Source organism: Gavialis gangeticus, unplaced genomic scaffold (assembly GCF_001723915.1).
Source record: "Gavialis gangeticus isolate Ggan-Ray unplaced genomic scaffold, GavGan_comp1, whole genome shotgun sequence".
Classification (NCBI taxonomy): Eukaryota; Metazoa; Chordata; order Crocodylia; family Gavialidae; genus Gavialis; species Gavialis gangeticus.
This window is the reverse complement of record NW_017729025.1, coordinates 63,718,763-63,738,345: the sequence shown is the minus strand read 5'-3', so window position 1 is coordinate 63,738,345 and position 19,583 is coordinate 63,718,763. Positions and strand designations below refer to the sequence as shown.

General features: G+C 39.0%; 1 protein-coding gene across 2 annotated transcripts in view; it reads left to right on the top strand.

The window, feature by feature from the left end:
* The window catches only part of AKAP6 (A-kinase anchoring protein 6), a 403,624-nt gene that overhangs the window by 346,282 nt on the left and 37,759 nt on the right, over positions 1 to 19,583 (top strand). For both annotated transcript variants that reach the window (XM_019518909.1, XM_019518908.1), the window contains one exon: positions 10,504 to 10,719. In XM_019518909.1, coding sequence (XP_019374454.1) covers positions 10,504 to 10,719 — 216 coding nt within the window. The remainder of the gene's footprint in view (positions 1 to 10,503; positions 10,720 to 19,583) is intronic.

The window sequence follows — 19,583 nt, the reverse complement described above, 5'->3', positions numbered from 1 at the left end:
AATCAATCATACAGCTCTCTTACATAAAATGCAACTCCTCCTCCTCTTCTACCCTGCCTGTCCTTCCTGAATGATTTATACCCATCATGATAGTACTCCACTGATGCGAGGTATGCCACCAAATCTCTGCTATTCCAATTATGTCATAGTTCCGTGACTGTGCGAGGACTTCCAAATTCTTCCTGCTTGTTTCCCAGGATCCATGCATCCATGTACAAACAGCTGAGGTAACTAGAGTCAATTGCTCTACTTTCTCAGGAAGAATGAGAAGGCCTCCACTTTTGCCTCCTCCTGCTTGTGTTTCCTCCAGGTCATCCATTTCCACTCTTACCTCAGGACTTTGGTCTCTGTCTCCCAGTGAACCTAGTTTAAAAACCTCCTCACCAGGTTAGAAAGCTGGTCTGGAAAGATGCTGTTCCCTCTTTTTTGCAACCAGGAAGGAGAAAGGCGGATTAGAACAGAGAAAGAAATGCATTTTCCCTGAAAATAGACCAAGATTGATCTATACAAATATACTGATGATAAACAATAACTATTCAATACCAAGTCTTGCCTCAGAAGACATATTGCACTTTATGTTAGTTCACATTTCCTAATTTTGGCCTCAACACAGGATGGATTTCCAAGGTTTAGTCTTAGCTGAAAGTCAATAGATCATCTTCCCAAAAGGACATGCTCTCATGGACCATATTAATACCTTTCCATTCACTGAGTGCCATTATACGCTACCAGTTATCCCATTGATTTTAATTGAATTATATGCAGAGTAAAGCATAAATCAATGTCAGCAAAGATATCAGTTTATCTATGAAGAAAATGTATATTTGTATTAAAAGATCAGACTTTCAGCCTCAAATACTGCATCCATGAGAATTTCTATTGCCTTTCACAACTATGAAGAACTGGAATAAAGTAACAGATCAGTGCCATGGTCTAGATCATCCCTTCTTCAATAAAGGTAATGGGAGGAAATCCTTGAAACAGACAACTACCTGTAAGTTCCATCACAGCATGACTCTCCTACTGTTTTGTTGTAAAGAGGCAGAATTTTCCCATCTTGTAGTAGGCTGTGAGGTCTCCCCTCAGAACAGATGCCTATCCTGTATTTCCTCCCAGCTACTGGGAATGCCATACTTTCTCTTTACCAGGGAAACTACAGTACAGCTGAAGACTCTTTGCTCTTGTCCTACTCATTCTCCTTTTCCACAACCCCTGTAGGTCCGAAGGAGTAAAAATTAAAGGGGGGATAACAGGGGGAATTAAGAGACATGAATAGTCACCTCCTCAGATGGATCAGGGTAGAAATCAAATGTTTCATGTGCCTGGCAGCATTGCATGATTAGGATGCTTCCAAATACTGAAGCATTATTCTGCCTTCATTCTGCGTAGAATAGAAGTGAGAAAGAAGGTAGGGCAGGGTATTACCTTAGAGACTAACTTATTCAGAAATGCGTAAACTTCACAGGCATCACTGTTTACTTTTTCAGAATAAAAGCTTTCCATAGCTTACTCAGACCTTCAGATCTATGGTAAGAAGATGCCACTTGATAAGGATGGAATTTCAACTAAATCAAAACTGAGAGTATTAATTTAGACAACTAAAATATTGAAATAAACTAATTTATATATAGAAAAAATCTGTCTGAGGACAACAACAGGGTTCATTTAAGCAATGTGACCACAATCCCAACTCACGTGCTAATGAGAAAAGGTGTGGGTATCTCCTCGAGTGCCCTTCTCTTTATTTCCATGTTCAGAAAAATTAGACCAACCTCTTTTCCCTAGATAAACTCTTTCTCTTCAGAAAAAAAGAAAGGAAGGAAGAAACAAAATACCTTCTTCCTGAAGATGAGAAACAGAAGAACTATTTCACAATTGTTCTTCACTTTTCTGGACCTCAGATCAAAAGAAGGGGTACCCCCCACACCTGTTTCCTTTCTCTACTAATGAAGAGACTGAAAAGGACAGGAGACCTCTTTGGCCTGGCTCTTGTTTTATTCTGCCACAAGGATTGGAATCTCTCTAACTGAGATCTCTGAGCTTTGTTTTTGTCTGAGCTCAGGAAACATGGAAAACTATTGTATAAAAAAGGGGTGTCCAACTGGTGGCTGCCACTTTCCTCATTGCTTTTGATGCAGTGGCAGCCAGGGTCTGTGAGCTCACTGTCCCTCTCTAGCATTTGCTTCTTGCCCCCACTTCTGGGGGTGGGGCAGTGCACTGGAAGAGGCCTGGGTTGCCCATTTTGCACACATGGTGGGGCAGGGTCTGGGCTGCTTGCACTGCATGCACTGTGTGGAAGGAGCTGGGCTGCCTGTGGTGGTAGAGGAAATTACAGTTCAAGTTTTGAATATAAATGAAACTGAAAGAAACTTTAGTTTATCCTACCAGGCCTGCTTGGTTTCAGAATTTTGAAACTTGCCATGGGAAGTTTTAAGCTGTTCCATCTCTTGAAGATAGACCCAGATTTGCTAGAAGTTTTGCAAACTATGATGAACCTGTTACTTACTCAAGCTAGCAAAAGTTCCAAGTTAGTAATATCAGATACATACAGATGACTTTAATAAGGGACAATGATATTGCAGTTCAAGTTTTATTTCTAAATATATGCATAGCGGGCATGTCTACACATGCAATTAATATGACTAAATATACTCTGGCTCAATTCAAGCCAGAGTAAGCTAATCCCAACATCACTGTCTACATGTGTGTTTAAACACAATAATTTTCTGAGCTGTTAGATACCACTTGTATCTGATGGGACTATCTGGCAGTGCAGTAAATTAGTCTACTGGGCCATAATTGCAGCACTTGTGTAGACAGTGATGCATTACTGTGCAGCAAATTAGTCTGCTGAGCAGTAAAGCGTCTCATGTAGATACACCTAGTATACCATTACCCTTCTGGTGATCTATTTTTGGGAGCATTTTTTGCCACTCATTTGATGAAAATTTGTTCTTTATAGAGATAATTTTCCAAAATACAAATGAAAAAGTGGCATAAACTGGAAAATTTTAGCAATGCAAACAATGCCATATGGGAAAACTGGTTTCTTCTGCCATCTTTGTTTCCCTTAATTATTTGGAAATGGTTAATCCCTGGATGCACTTTAACCCAGAAAGCACAGCATCTGCTGTAAATAGTTCTAAAATATTTTAATATGAAAATGAATGCTAATTAGGGTCTTCTGTCACATGCAAAGAAGAAATAAGGCTTTTGGAAAGGTATTTCATGCTTTAGATGTGCAACTACATTTACATCCAACACCTTTTTTTCTTATTGTTAAATGTTACCTTTCTGTAATTGTAGACTAGTATAGACTTAGGATAGGAGCATCTTAACAATAATGGACACTTTTTTTAAAAGAGATTATTGCCAAAAGTGCATTCTTTATTCCAGAGAGACACTGTAATAGATACCAGCATTTTAGTAATGATACAAGCAATCTGTAAGCTATTATAGTTTCCTTTAGAGTAACTTAATCTTCATATTGTTTTATATGTCTGGAATTTTAATAGTGTTTTTAATTTACAAAGAAAAGTATACTACATATTGCTAATTACATATGAATTTGAACTAAGTACCAGACCACTGAACTATATTCTTAAAAAACAAGCATTTTTAAAAGTATTTAACCCAACACAAGGCATGGCACAAAGAAATTAAAGAATGTGTCATACAGTGATAATAACAGCTTTCATGGAATAAGCCTAGGAGAAGCATCACGTCTCAATTTTGTTATTGTGTATTAATCCTTATGCCATACAAAAGGAGACAAGCTGGAAAGAATACAGGTGCTATTTCTTAGCCCTAAAAAGTTCTGTTTTATTTGTAATTTTTGTTTGCATATAAGTTGCACATACATTTCTTTGCATTTCTTTTTAAAAGTGAATTCAATCAGATACCATAGTGATGAGTGTAACATAAACACTGACATAGATGGACCTTACAAGAAAAATGTATTTAATTTATGCTATTAACATATCTACTTGGTGTTTGACTTAGGTATAGAAGGAAAAAGTCTTCATTGGAAATGTGGAAATATCCACAAGAAAGATTAAGATTAAATTTCAAACTTGTTGAGGAAATACTGCCCTCTAACCATACAGTTCTACAGGGATGTGCTCAGTGTAGCAATTTAGCGGAGTCTGATGCTATTAAAAGTATGACTTTTAAATAAAGAAAACTGGTTCACTATTTTGAAAGAAGTCATAATCTACTTTAAACTGTCATTCTGTGTTTCTGACTTTCAATTAGATGATATTTCTAAAATGTCAGTCCAAGATTCTGTTGTGACCATCATCCTAATAAAATGTGACAGCAAAGATATTATATCAATACTTTGTCCATAATTAGCATTAAAGTTCTCACAAGGGTTAAACAGAAAAGTTGTACAAAGGTTTTCCCATGAATGGTCATACAGACAGCATTATGCCTTTAAAATCTTTTAATATATCCAGGACTGATGACAACATGGAGACAAATCTATGAGCAAACCCGTTTGGAGAGAATAGTGTTGTGGTGTGTGATGTATGTTACGTAAATGAGCTTATTAGGACTCTCATCTATTTTATTATTGGTGCCCAATTTAATAGAGGCATTTAAAAAACAATATTTCTGCCTGACTCCTTGAAATGAAGAAGATACATTGATATAATTGAGAGCAAATGATTGCATGTTGTGCCATTTAATCATGTCATTTTTCAATTGCTATTTTTTGCACTTCACTGCATACTTATAGAAAATTTAGCTTCAGTATAGATTAAGTCCCACAGTTTGCAACTGAGTAGAGTTCCTATATTAGGTGACATTTTCTTTTAACCTTGAAATCCATTAAAACACCAGGGTTTGCCAGTATTTTTTTTTAAAGACAACAAGTCATCATTCATTTTTTCAGCTATGGCATTTGGCTTTTTTAGTTTGAGGAGTTATCATCGGTTGTCTTTTCTGTTCACTAATATATATTCTTATACTGAATGTTCATGCAGTAGGGATACAAATCGCAAGCTGTACCACAGCAGAAAGAAAGAGTTCAAAGAGCCACTGACAGAAAACTTTGAAACAAGAATACTTTTTAAAAAACATTATGTTGATTTATCATATTAAACAAAGAAGGTGTGTCTCAATTATGTTACTTCAGTTTTACACCAACTCCTGAATTCTGTAGAGTTGTGCTACAGACATAAAGAGGTGAATCAGGCTCCTGCTCTTTATTTTGATGAGTTCTAGAGATACCATTAGAGCAAGAGAAGAAGCAGCCATTAGAGTAAAGGTGGTAGAGAGCTTACATTCTCACACTTTCCCATGAGTTTTCCCAGGCTTGTCTGAATGTTGATTTTTTTTAAAGAAAAGGAATAAAAAATGATACAAAAGCAGTTCAGCTATTTGCCATGGTTATACTAGATGGGGAAAAATAAACAGAAAATAAAGCATTATTAATCAGGGCATAAAGGTACAATTTTTTTAATCAGTAGAGATCAGGCAGAAGTTTCCCCTTTGGGCTAGGAAGTTTTTTGAACTTTCATTTGGAGCACCCAATACTCCCATTAAGGGGCACATTTCCAGAGGCAGGATACAAGGCTAGAAAGACCACTGGTCTGCTCTTCCTTAGACATAGACACTGGACTAGATTAGCACACTGCCTAGTGGCAAAGTAAATTTGTATTTAACAGTTTTCTTTACAATTTTCAGTCATTTTAAAAATGATTTTAAACAGGAAAAATAGCCACTTTTCAAAAACTGCTTTTATAAAACCCTGCTTCAGCAAGGTATGTAAGCATGCATCTAACTTCACTCACACTATTAGTCCCATCACATTCATTGGAGCTGTTCCTATACTTAGTGTTAAGGACATAATCATGTGCCTTGCTGAATCAGGGGCTTAGTGGTCAAGCAGTAGTGTTCTACCATGCTCTGTGAGAGACACCAGGCCCATCTACACATGCAATTAATGCACCTGAATTTTCTGTGCAGAAAATTCAGGCTCATTAAAGCACTCCCCAGCACACAGCTACACATGCGCCCCTGTTGGGAGCAAATTGAGACCTACAGGAACAGCCCAGTCAAGGGCTGCTCCTGCCCTGCTCTGCCCCACAGCAGCTCCAGGCTCCCCCAGATGTATGGCCCAGGTTGGCAGAGGACACACATGGGCTTAGCCCCGAGCTCTGGAGGACAGAAGGAAGCTGTCAGCTCCGTCCCAGTCAGGAGGAGAGATCGGGCAGCCCCACCTCATTCCCCTGTCCCAATCTCCACATGGTTGGGAGGCAACTGTCCACCCAGCTGGGACAGCTCTCCCAACCATGTGAAGATTGGGACGAGTCTTGATTTCCACATGCCTGGCAGGCAACATCCTGCCAAGCTGGGACAGCTATACCCCGCTGTAGCCCTTTGCTGCCTAGGCTGACAGGGAACAATTTGCTCCTGGTCAGCATCTATACATGCAGTACAGTGCATTAATTAATGCATCAGTTTTCTAGTACCTGTATTTACAGGTACTAGAAAATGGTGCATTAGACTAATACACTGCACAGTAATTGCTGCACAAGTGTAGAAGTTGACACTTTACTAGGCACATCTACATGAGACACTAACTGCATAGTAGCCTAATAACACTGTGCAGTAGTACGTCACAGCATGGATAGTGCTAATCCACTACTGCACAGTATTATTAGGCTACTGTGCAATAGTGTCACTAAAAAGACATTTGCTGGCTCTACTGTGCAGTAACTCTGGTTGCTGTGCATTTATTTAGTACTAAGTTAAATGTGCAGTAACCACTGGACATTAATGAACATATAAATGTGCCCACTGTACATTAAATTATTCTAATGTGCAGTAAAGCATCTCATGTAGATGTACCCAGTACTTCAACTACTGAGCTATCCAGGATACTAGATACTCCAGACACAGCACTGTTGGCCTGTGGACTAAAACTAGTGTTTGATGGGATGCCACTCAACAGTATACTTTTTCAGATAATTTAAAGTATGATTATTTTGAGTGACTGCAAAAAGAGTCCCAAGTAGCCCTTCTAGCCATGAAAATGGCAGCCACAAACACTACAAATGAGACTAGACAAAGGAAAGAAAGATCTCCAAAACTTTAGCAGTGATGTACAGGAACCCACAATGCAAGAAAGCATGCTTCATAATAACCATTGTAGTTAAACAGTACTAATATATATAACTCTTATCTCTCTACATACTGTGAAAGATCATTTACATTATTAAAGAACTTCAGCCAAGATATGCAAACACAGGTGGGTCTCAATCTATATTTAACCACCTTCTTGGTTTTCCGAACTGGTGAACAGACACAAGTTCCCACTGAGGGCAACAGAAACTGTTGCTCTGCTCTTTCAAAAATCAGGCATGTGCTTGGGGTTTGGAGCCTCACAAACTTCAGACTTTTAAATTCTTGGCTCTCTGCTTTACTTTTGTTAAGTGATGAATGTGTTCACCATGAGACTGTTATTAATTCAATCTGTAGACTAGCTCTTAGCTGTTTAAAATAAAGTAAATATTGAAGATCTAATAATCAGATACTGCATGTGCACAATCACTGTGTTCACAATTTATGTATAACCATTTCAACAGATGTAGGTTATGAATAGATATAGTACACTGTGGCATATCATGTCACAGGAAACATATAATGATAATGACTCTTTAGGATGGTATATTACAGATCATAACACCTCTTTTAAATTCACTGTATTCTGTATAATTATATGGTGTTTAAGTTTGCCTTTACATGATTATGTCCTCTGGCTCTGCAAGTATTGTTATAGTCAGTCTTTTAAATGTTGTTAAAAATAGGTGTTTCATCCCTGTCCTCTTTTACTATTAAACATAATAACACCTAATAAAGTTGAAACAAAACAACCATGGGCCTAACTATCTACATATAAAGGCCTAATTTAATCCCATGTATTTTTGTTTATGAATAGATGGGTCCTTGGTTTATCCTATCACATGGTATAATGGCGTGGTCTGGCAAAGATCATATAGTAATAAGGTGTGCCATAGGTACATACATAGTTAAGATGAATTAAGGTTACAGGACCAGATTCAGAGTTCCATTGTGTTAATCCAGACTTGTACTGATGTAACTGGGATCAGACTAAACTAGAATAGCTACTAGAATATTAAATTTCTTTGCTTTTACAGTGTTAAGTAGGACCATCAGCTTTATTTGCACCTAAGTTTTTTTTTCCTGTTGTAATATTAGGTTAATGAACAGCATCTGAAAGGAAATATGTCAGACATGGTGGTTACATCAAGGGCTGTGTAGGGAAATAGTAATGAACCCTAGGAAAATAAATAAGGGCAAGTTCAGGAAACATAAGTGAAAATGCAGCTCTGGTATAAATTGAATAATAAAATTCTTGGTCATATTTTGCCATAAATAGTGGTTTGGGAATTTGTCATTCACCTTATTTAAAATTCAGAAATATTAAAGGTACAGGGTTCTCTCATTACAGAAATAATAGAATTCTGGCTATTACAGAGTTAGGGTAATTTAAATAGCTATAGAATGCATTATATCAATAAGTGGAACATCTGTATGAAATGTCCACCTGCTGATATACTACTCAATGTACTTTACAATGAAATGCACTTAATCATTTTAAGACTCCATCTAATGAAGCCCTATCAGGATTAACATTTTGAACACAAATACTTTTAGGCATTAAAACTCCCGCTCTAAATGAGATTGCATTGTCTTGTTTACCCTTGTTGATTAATAAGCAATCTGTTAACTGTTAGAATAGTTCAATTGTGCCAGTGAAAGTAGATTAGTAATTCAGTTATGTTTGTGGATATAATCAGCATTTTTTCTTGAAGGCTTTGAATTAAAAAATCACTTATACACTATCTGTTGGCAATGGAAAGATATATATTTTAGATGTGCATTCTACTATTTTGCTCCAGTTACTCAGCTTAGGGACACTGTACAAGCACAAATGCTTCTTGGACAAAAATTTTGGAAGTACATGGTTTCTAAGCAGATCTTCCTTGTTTTTAAGCCAAAGTGACAGGACCATCCAGAATCTTAAATAACTTTTTTTAAAGAATATTGTGGCTTTCTTAAGCAAATTTAGAAGGGAGCACCCAAATAAGTTATCACTCTTTTTCAGACATTGGTATTTATTAAAAGCTTTGAAAGCTGTGGTGACTTTATTTTAATTCTTCTAATATATATTAACTGGAAATTAAAAACAAAATGAACTCTCTTTAATAGAGTTGATAGTTGAGATTTTTCTCACAGGTCATGCACTTTTTTTGTGGCGTCCAGCGGAGGGAAACAGATGTTGCCAGGTTACAATTCATGTTAGTTCTTACATATGGAACATAGTCCTGCATGGAAGAGCATAATGCCAGGAGTAGCACAAACCCCACGTAGGAATCATGTACTAGATCCCAGCATGCTGTAAAAGGTAGATGGCCAGGAGCAAGACTGAAGCAGTCATCCTCCAACATTTGTGCCAGATGCTCTCACCCACATTCTAGGCATTCCTGTAAAGACTGTTGCAAGTTAAAGCTATCCTCATTCAGTGTTGAATGTGTAGATGCAGGTGTAGGGTATAGCATTTGAAAATACTATAATGGACCCATTATCATATAGAGAAGAGTAGCTAAATCTTGCCCTGCATAGATGGGAAAAATGTTTCTCAATTCAGGCATGGGAGATAAACAACTTACACTGTTATCACCTGCAATTGTACAGGTTTTCAGAGTACACATAGCATTTTTGGACCTCAACCAATAGTTCCTGACCTCAGCCAAAGGCTTGTTGATTAGCTTGAATTGTACAATAAAGTACAAATTACAAACTATTTTGGTGATGAAATACAGTGGTTGTCATTAAATGTTTATAATTTCAGACATAGACAGTATTACAAGAGTATTCCTATGCTTATTTACAGGGCATAAAATATCCTAGAAATCTTTTATAAGTTGTTAAGATTTCAACCACTTTCCTTCCCTGTTGCATGGTTTTCCTCAGGAAGAGGCTGCATGATCTATAACGGTTAATGGTTCTTCCAAGAAATGTATTTTTCTACATTTTGATTTTCTAAATTTGCACTGATTATAGCTATGAGTAACATTTTGTTTGGGTTTTTTTCCCGAGAAGAATCTTTAAATCCTTTTTAAAATTTTTGAATGACTAGATGTCAGCGTAATAATTAATTTTCACAGACACAACCCACTGGAATACATGAGTGAAACTCTGTTATATAATCCATTCAGCATCATTGAGGCAGTTAGCTACATATGGTATTCGTTGGCAGAACACTTAAGGTAGCCTTGGAACCTCATGTCTATTATTATTATTATTATTATCATCTGAATTCATCATTAAGCGTTGATATTAAGTATCAGGGAAACAATGAGTAGGAAACAGAAATTTTGTCAGAAGAAAATGGAACATTTAATTAAGAGTTCACTTTATAGATCATAGATGACACTATACTGATACCTGTCATCTTTCTCTCTCCTGCAGTCTCTTTGTTGTGAGATCAAACAGAGGCGCCGTGGGGTAGCCTCTGTGTTGCGATTATGCCAACACCTCCTGGATGACCAGGAGACCTGCAATCTGAATGCAGATCACCAGTCTATGCAGCTGATAATTGTAAATCTTGAAAGAAGGTGGGAAGCTATTGTCATGCAAGCTGTCCAGTGGCAAACCAGACTACAGAAGAGGTTGGGGAAAGATCCAGTGAGTAATGTTTGATTTAAAATGACCTAGTGTCGTTTAATTTTTCACATGGAAGACATTTTGTTTTGGTGGTAGGCAAACGCATCAATCTTACAGTGAATTTTCTGACTGAAGATGCTGTCCTCAATTCTTACAACCAACAAAGTATTAATTTTCTCAAAGCTGTGTTTTTATAGGCATGTGTGATTAATAAGATAAATTCATAATATACTTGTTCTCTTTGATAGACTGTTAATCTGACAGTACCTGCTCTTATCAAGTACTAAGTACATTCTGCTCCTGTGCAAATCAGCCTAAGACAAGTTACTCATAATCTAGTAGGCTGGGACCCATAATAATTTTTCAGTGACTATAAAAATATAGTTTAGAAAAGTTCCTTATTCTGTGAGTAATGTTTTTGATCTTTTTAAAATCAAGGATATGTACTCATTTGTTTTAATTGAAGGGAACAATTCCCAAGAAGCAAAATATTTTATTGCTTAAATCAGGGCTGTCCTACTGATGACCCATGAGCACGTCATGGCCAATGGAGCCAACAATTCTGTGGTGGAGCAAGTGGTGGCAGGGTTATCCCCTGTAGTTGCCAAAGTCTCTGTTTCAGTGTAGCTAGCACCTGTGGGGTTAATGCCACAGAATTTCCCTGTTAAAACCCCCACTGGGGACAACTTTCAGTGGCAGGGCAAATGTTGGCTTACAGTGGTCAACACTGCTGCTGCCACTGATGATGCATTGTCTGTCCTGTGAGAAGCCCTGTGGTCTGGATCCAGCCTGCCAGTCCAAATGAGTTGAACAGCCCTGGCTTGAATCATCAGTTGAGTAGTATAAATTAGACAGGCTTCCTACAATACAAAGACATATTGCAATGTAGTATGTATACTTAAACAATAAACTGTTTGGGTAAAAGGCATCTCTACTGTAACTTTATGGACTGCAATAGTTGAATTGGCCCAGCATGTTCTCTAGTTTCATGTACTTTAGTATTATGATAGTATTTACAGCACAGATGTAATGGTAATATCGTTAGGCTGCAAACAGACATTCCATTTATCACAGAATCAACCATTTTATCCCAGGGCAAAGTGCAGTTATACAGACATCCACGTCCATTGTCCTGGGATAAATCCTAAAAAGGTTTGCCGAATAAAAAGTACTAATAGTTTATCCTGAGATACTGCAAAGTATATCTGTACAGCTATCCTGGGATTGCATCATTTGATCAATGGTAGAAGAATGGAACTGCATTCAGCTGCTCACTAAACCCTGATTAGAAGGGCAGTGTACATACACACCAATCCCAGGATATTTTTTGTTCTAGGACAAACACAGCCACAACTTTTTTAGAGATAAATACAATGTCTGTTTCTAGCTTAAGAGCCTCATTAAGATTCGAAAATGAATGACATATTTTAGCTCATGTCATTTTTAGGTCTATAGTAAATAAGTACAAAGAAAAATATTCTTGAAACCTACCCTGTCCTTCTTTGACAATAAAAAATAGCAAAATAAAACTTTTTGTTGTTATTCTTTATATTATTGGAGTACCCCAAAGTACCCAAAATGTATTATGGGTTCTACAGACAACATAGGAAGTAATTTCCACAAATTGCTGATTTAATTGTCTAAAAAGACCAGTAGAACGGTGTAGTGGAAAAGGATGCAGCACAGAATCATAGTGCTTGGGATGATGATAGGCTGCATTTTGTTATTTATATGTCATTTTTTTTAAGTGACAGAAGGCAGGGTAGAGATGCACCTTATCAATTAACTAAATCAGAGATGCATAAGCTGAGATGCATGTTCATCTCTGATTCAGTTAGTCTATACATGCATCTCTTTCCTGCCTTCTGTTTGATTTCAGACTAACACAGTTAAAAGATACAGAACCATCCACATATGCCTCTCTGCCTAGCCATTTGTCAGTTGGGTAATTATGGATAGGTATTGCAGTGGAATTGGGATTTAAGGAAAGATATGAATGGGGCTTTTGAACCAACTCAGAAGAGGCGTACCGTTGCAAACAATACAATAGAAATAGAAGAAAGTAAGGGACGCAGTCATTGGAGAGATAGAGTGGTAAAGTGGTTCTGGTGGGCAGTGAAAGAAATAGTACAGGTACGTTGTAGGTGTACAATCTACAGGTACAGTGTCATGCAAGTCTTTGACGGTAAATATAAGAAACTTCAATGTGGTAACAGCAAAGATGATGATCTTTGTGGATACTTTTTATGGTCTTAAGGTACGGATAATATGCTTGGCAAAGACACATCAGAGGAGATTACTGAGAATGATATAAGAGATGAAAAAGGCTGAACAAGAATCTATGTAGATGGTTGAACTAAATGGCCATTGAGGGCCTTTCAAACTCTGTAATTCTTTGAGTCTTTCTAACCAAAAAGAAATAGCCACATCTTTAAAATGTGGTTGAGAAGGGAGTCTCCTGCCATTGAGTGTGAAAAAGGATGGCATTGTGTTCAACAGTTACAGTGAATGAGGAAGTGGGGAAATAGGGTGATCTGAGGCAGAAGGACCAGGAGTTCAGTTTATACCATTTTTAGTTTAGGAGAAAATGTCTGATAGAAAAGATGTAGGATTAGATGGTAGGAGAAAATATGGGATAAGGATTGATTTGTGAATCATTAGTTTAGAGGTATCAGCTGAAAGCAAACAAGCAGATGCAAGCCCCCAAAGGAGAAGGGGCCAAAGGTAGAGCCCTGTGGAACTCTCATTCATGGAAGGAGAGGGACCTGACAAATTCAGCACTGAAAGAAGGCCAGAGAGGAGGGAGAAGAATTGGGACAGCATGATATCGCAAAAGGTAGGGAGGACAAAATGATGAGAAAGATTGTCTGAAGTAGTAACTTTAAAGGGCATCAACAGTGTCAAAAGCAGTATAGGGATAGAGGTCATAATACACAGAAACAAGCCAGTCAAATATTTAGTGAAATCAGTTTCAACAAAGTTGAAGCCAAAAAACAAATCAGAAAGGGTTTAGGATGGTGTTAAGTGAGCAGAAATCAAGGCAGCAGTTGTAGATGGCTCACTTAAGGAAGGGAAATAAGAGACAAAGAGACAAATAGGGCTGGAGGCATCTTAGTAATACGAAAGAAATTCATATTTTGAGAGAAATTAATCTGAGTGAGTATTGAGGTTGAGAATAAAAGCCAGGGATGTCCACAGTGAAAGTAAGATGGAGCAAGAAGGCACATGGATGGGTTTTGAAAAGGAGAGGTAGTGGCAGAGAAGAAAGAGAAGAGGGCATTGGAGTGGGAAAGAAAGATTGTGGTAGAATTTTTCAAGCTTCTCCTGGAAAAATTGGGTTAAGGGCCCATGATTTTATGACACCTTCTCTACTATTTGTAATATTTTTGTAATTGCTCCCACTCCAAGTAATGTTAGGTGGGTTTATTATTATTTTTCTCTCTGTCTTTTTAAATTGTAACAGCCCTAAGAAGCCATTATTTAGTACTATGGTGTACGACTAGCTTGTTGAGCTGATTTGAGTTTGAGAAACTATCTGTAGCTTGGGAGCTATGACAACAGTTGTTGTCTTATGGCTTGTGGCAGGGACCAGACACACTTTAAAAAATAAAAATCTTGAATTTTGGTTGCTAACAGCCGCTGCAATGGGAGTATAATAGCCAGAAAAAGACTGAAGTGGATTTCTGTTATATTTCACTGAGATACGAACTGTCACAAAAAGACTGAACTCGATTTTTTATTTTCTGCTGAACCTTAGAGTAGCAAGCATAGCTGTTCTCTTCTGCCTCGAGCAGGAGCAAGATACAATTGTGAGACATCCTGGAGGCTACTGAACAGGGGTCCAAGTTACTGCAGTAAGAGCATATTCTCTTTTTCTCCATGTGGGCAGCTGCTGCATGTAAGCAGTTTGCTGTTTGGAGCGGCAGTTACTTTAAATAAACTGTGATGTGCTAATTAGAGTTTGGCACTGCTGTTGCAGCAGGAATGAAGTGAGTCTGTGCCTCTGTTTGGGATCGGAATAGATTGGGAGTTGAGGTAGAGAGAGTGTACAAGTGCTGTGTGTTGCTTGATGTCAGGATGCCATAGAACTTCACAAGCTGCATGCTGCTTTGTTCCCACTTTGCCTCAGGGAAGCTGGACTTGTTTGCAGGACTGAGTTGTCTTTCATTGGGTAGTGTGTATACCTTTTTCTCTCTTGAGAAATGTCAGCCATTAAAAACTATCAAGAGGCTCATCTAATTTTTATTCTGGGTAGTATTTTGTTTTGGGGTCACACATTTTTATATTTCTTTAGACTGTGATTCTCGGAAGCATAGCAATATCTACATGGTCCTCATACGGGGGAGGGATATATAAATATATGTGTGTGTGTGTGTGGGGGGGGGGGGGGGGTGTATATACACACACAAATATGTGGACCGTGTAGATATACACACATATCTATATTTGAATTCACAGCATTTGAAAGATGCCTCAATCACAGTAGAATTCAGATTTCCTCATCTTCCCCGGTCCTGGGTTGGCACATTATATTCTTTCCTTTCACTCAGTTCCTGTGTAGTCATTTCTTGGGCTGGTCCCAAGATTGTTTCCTCTGCTTCCCCCATCTCTCTACACTTGATGGTGTGCCAGTCTTGGCACATGCATGGTATCCCCTGGTAACAAGTCTTTATTTGTGGTTGCCCACAATATACTGTAATTTATGAAAACAAATTAGATGTTTTTATACCCCTGATGGCATCTGACTCACTGATGGCATCCGACTCACTGAAAGTATATAAGATAGCCCAGCTGATCATGTTGCCTGTCTTAGAGAAGTACAGGAGTTGCATGTATCTTCCATTCTCCTTTTAATTTGTACACTAACATCTTCCTTTGCCTTCCTTCCCTTCCTTATTACTGTTAATCCTTTATTTTTGTTGCTTACCACATTCCAAAGATATGTGGGAAATAATTATAAGGGATTTGCAGGTTTCTCTCATATTATTTTCCTTATTTGATGACTTAAAAAAAATCTTTTGGGAATCCATGCCTTCACCACAAACCTACAAATAAGCAAACAATATTACCATGTAATGCAAACACAAAAGGTTCATCAAAAGATGCTTTTCTAAAGAAGCCAAAATTACATCTGCTATGTAGAATTATTATTCAGAATTTCAGCAAAGAGAAGAGAGCTGACTAGATTATAGGGCTTAACTCGTAAGAGTAAGATAAAGATTGCATTTAAAAACAATAAATGAATTGTTGATCTTTTGACTGAATTACTATCCTGGGAATCAGAAAACCTTGGTTCTTTTCCTGACTCTACTAAAAGCAAACTGTGTAATTGCATAGGACCAGAGGTGCAGAGTACATGGGGGCCCATGGGCCTTGGCCCCCTCAGGAAGAGGGCTGTCACCCGAAATGCATAAAAATTTCCACATGTCCATCATCTTAGGCCCCCTCATCCCTTTCTCTCCCCAGCAAAAACAAAAATTGGTGGCTATGCAGAGGACTATCTGTGCTTCAGCTTGTCCAAGTGTGAATCAGAAATAATTATTCCCTACCTCATAGGGATGTTGTGAGGCTTAAAGCCATCAATGTTTTTACAGTACCATGATATCCTTGTATGTTATATGTGGCTGGAAGTATAATAGTAAGAGCTATTTGAGTACAATTCTTCATAATATCACCGCCATCTCTAAAGTTGTCTTTCAGTTAGCTGGACTGTAAGGCACACAGTATATTAAAAAAAAAAAAAAAAACCATGATAGTGAATGATTTCAGAAAAGAACCCATAAAATCAAAAGGCTCTATTTATTTCAAGTTGACCTTAGCCTTTCAAGATTTCCTCCTACTACTTTACAATTATGCCTTAAGGAAAAGTACCAACTGCATCATCCCAATCAACTCTAGGTTAGGGATTTTAAAAAAAACCTCGATTTCTTACTTCTTGAAGAAGGAATCCCTTCCTGTCAAAATTCAGCTACCAGTGAAAATTACTCTGTATAAACCTCTCAACTTTTCTAACCAATCAAATTACAATTCCAGAATTTTCCCACATGTTGCATTTTCCTTGCTTGTTCTTAACCCCTTCCAAAAGCTATTCATCTCTGAATTTCCTACTAGGAGGCCTGGAAAGCATTTCAGATGGTGGATCCCAAGTATTTGAAGCAGGAGGCTAAACCCCAGAGAGGAGCAGAAATTCTGGGCACGCCTGTCCTCACCATATCCTGTTGATCATAATGATCAGAGATGTAGCAAGCTCATCCAGCACTAGGGGCAGGGCAGCGGGGTGTGGAGGTACATGGACCACTGTAGAGCATGGGGGAGGTGGAAAGATGGGAAGAGGAGTTTTGCCTGTCCAGGCCTGCACAAGGAACACTACTGCTGCCACTGCTGCTGTATCTGACATTACTTTCTGTGCAAGGAGTCCAGGAAGCAGTAGCAGAGAAAAAGAATCCAGCACAACAGTCCCATGCACAGGCATCTTTGGAGTCACCTGTCACAAGCTTCACCAAATCTTGGGAGGTTTGTGGGGTGTCATGCAGATTTTCTTGCGTTATACTAGTATGGTGCATGTGTTCTCTTTGAACAGCCAGCATTATGCTATATCCAGTTATGTCACATTTATCATTGTATAGATTAGGTTATGGTGTCTGTATATATCTTTTGGTCGTGATTTAATCAAAGGAAATGAGGGGGGTATACTTAAGGAAAAGAGAATAGGCGTAACTGCTAAATATCTGTGGCCATTGTATTATTAGGCTAAAGACAAGTGCCACTCCCAGTCACAAACAGAAAAGGCCACTGGTGGGATGGACACTTAAGTTATTATTTGCTTGTAATGAGAAAACCACTGTACAATAGCGAAGATGTCTGAGGGAAATGGCCCATTAGCCGGAGGAATGCCAGCTGGCCCTGGTAGGAAAGACATTTCTAGAAGAGTCTGTGACTCAGGAGCAATTGGGACAGTGCGGGGGGCTGGGGGTAGGAGGCAGAGGAGGGGGCTGCCTTAAAGGTATTTTAGAGGTTGTCTGTGAGATGATCCTGGTCTTTGGATTTTCTCAGGCTTTTGAGGAGTCCAGGTCCCCAACAGCGAGGGCCATCAGGCTCAGCAGGAAGGCTGACCTCTAAATATACTGGTGGGTCTCTCTGAAGGACTAGGTAGTAGTCAGATGTGAGGGTAAAATCTTTACTTGTCTTTTTCATTCTGTCTCCAAACTTATAGTCATTTTTTTCTTGTATAATTCTTTTCTCATATGTAATAAATCCTTTTGCTGTTTTCTTTCCTTACTGATTGCCTGTGGCAAAAAGTGACCTCTGGTTGAGTAATATTCCAGGACAGTAATATTCTTCAGAAAGGGGGATTTACAAATTTGCTGTGAGGTCTGGTATAAGGGCAGTGGAGCTGAGGCTTTCAGGGATAAGGAATTATCCCAGGACAAACTTTGGACTGTTTCTGGGCACAAGCATCAGGACAGCAGAGGGAAACTCATGGCTCTGGGGACAGGGTCGTCCCTAGGGGGTGCAAATCGGGATGACTGCCCTGGGCCTCATGCTTTGGGGGACCCCGTGGAGCCAGGCCGGCTTTTTGTCCAGTTGCTTGCCAACACCCCTCTCCTGGCTGCCACCACTGCCACTATGTCAAGGCCCCGCACCCTGCTATAGTCATCTCTGTCTTGGGGTACCCTGTGTTTGTGACAGCCCTTTCCCCAGAGGTGCTGTTGGATACAGGGCTGCAACTGTTGTGAAACAAATTCCCTCAGAGGAGCACCATTCCTCTCACCTCCCACCCCCCAGATGCACTGCTGGGTGCGCGGCTGCTACTACAGACAGGCAGGGGCAGTGCAGGGCTGCCCCATCGTGGTAAAGACTCCTGGGGTAGCAGCAGGGATTCTGGCGTCTCCTCATAGTCCGCTTCCAGGGCTGGTACCCTGTGGCACTACTGCTATTGGCATGTGCCAGGTGACCTCCAATTCAGCGTACTGGTGTTTTAGATGGTCACTCTGAGACAATCTCCACATACTGTTTAGGAAGGCAATCTGTGTAGGCAGACTAGGCTCCTAACACAGGAATCTAAGTTTCATTCTTGGGGCTAAGCCTCTAAAATAGCTATTTTACTACCTAACATTTTGTTGAATAACTTTTTGTTGAATGCAGACAGCTGTGACCAGGGACCTAACTACCCATTCCCTCAGTTAAGCGAGGAACTAGTGTCAAGGCCATCTCCCATTTCTGCCACTAAGGGAAATTAATTTAACTAGGGGCACCATTAAGTAGTTTAAGAATTGTAGGTAGTCCTGGTCAAGGCCTTGTACTCAGGTGAGCTCAGAGAGGGAGCAAAAAGACTGTTACATAGTATTCCCCTGATTCCATAACTATGTCTGGCTATCCCTAGCATAATGTAGCAAGAGTATGGGACATACTGGCCATGTTTCTCCTAGATATGTCCTCATAGGATTACTCTGCTTTCTGTAATAGGAGAAACAGTCTGAGTGCCATTGCTGTTGATTTACACTACTGGACTAGCACAAAGCAGCTCCCGTATGGCAAGAATAGAGAGCCACCTCTGTATTTTCTGTTTTTGTCCCAAGTTTATACCTCTCTTCACCTGTTTTTCTCAGTGACTGGAGGGGCTACTTACTCCATAAGCAGAGCTCCTATATTTGAGCAGAGCAGTGCTCATTCAGTGAGTGTCAAATATGATCAGTCCTACATAGGAATCTATAATCTCTTTTCCCAATCAACAGAGCTGACTAATCAATAGAGGGAGATATTAAAAATGAATGTCTGTGCCAAGATAATCTGGATTCACAATGCTGTAATTCTCCTGTAATACATCTGATATATCCCAGTCTTTGATTCTTTGTATTTTAAAACGGGGGGGGGGGGGGGGGGGG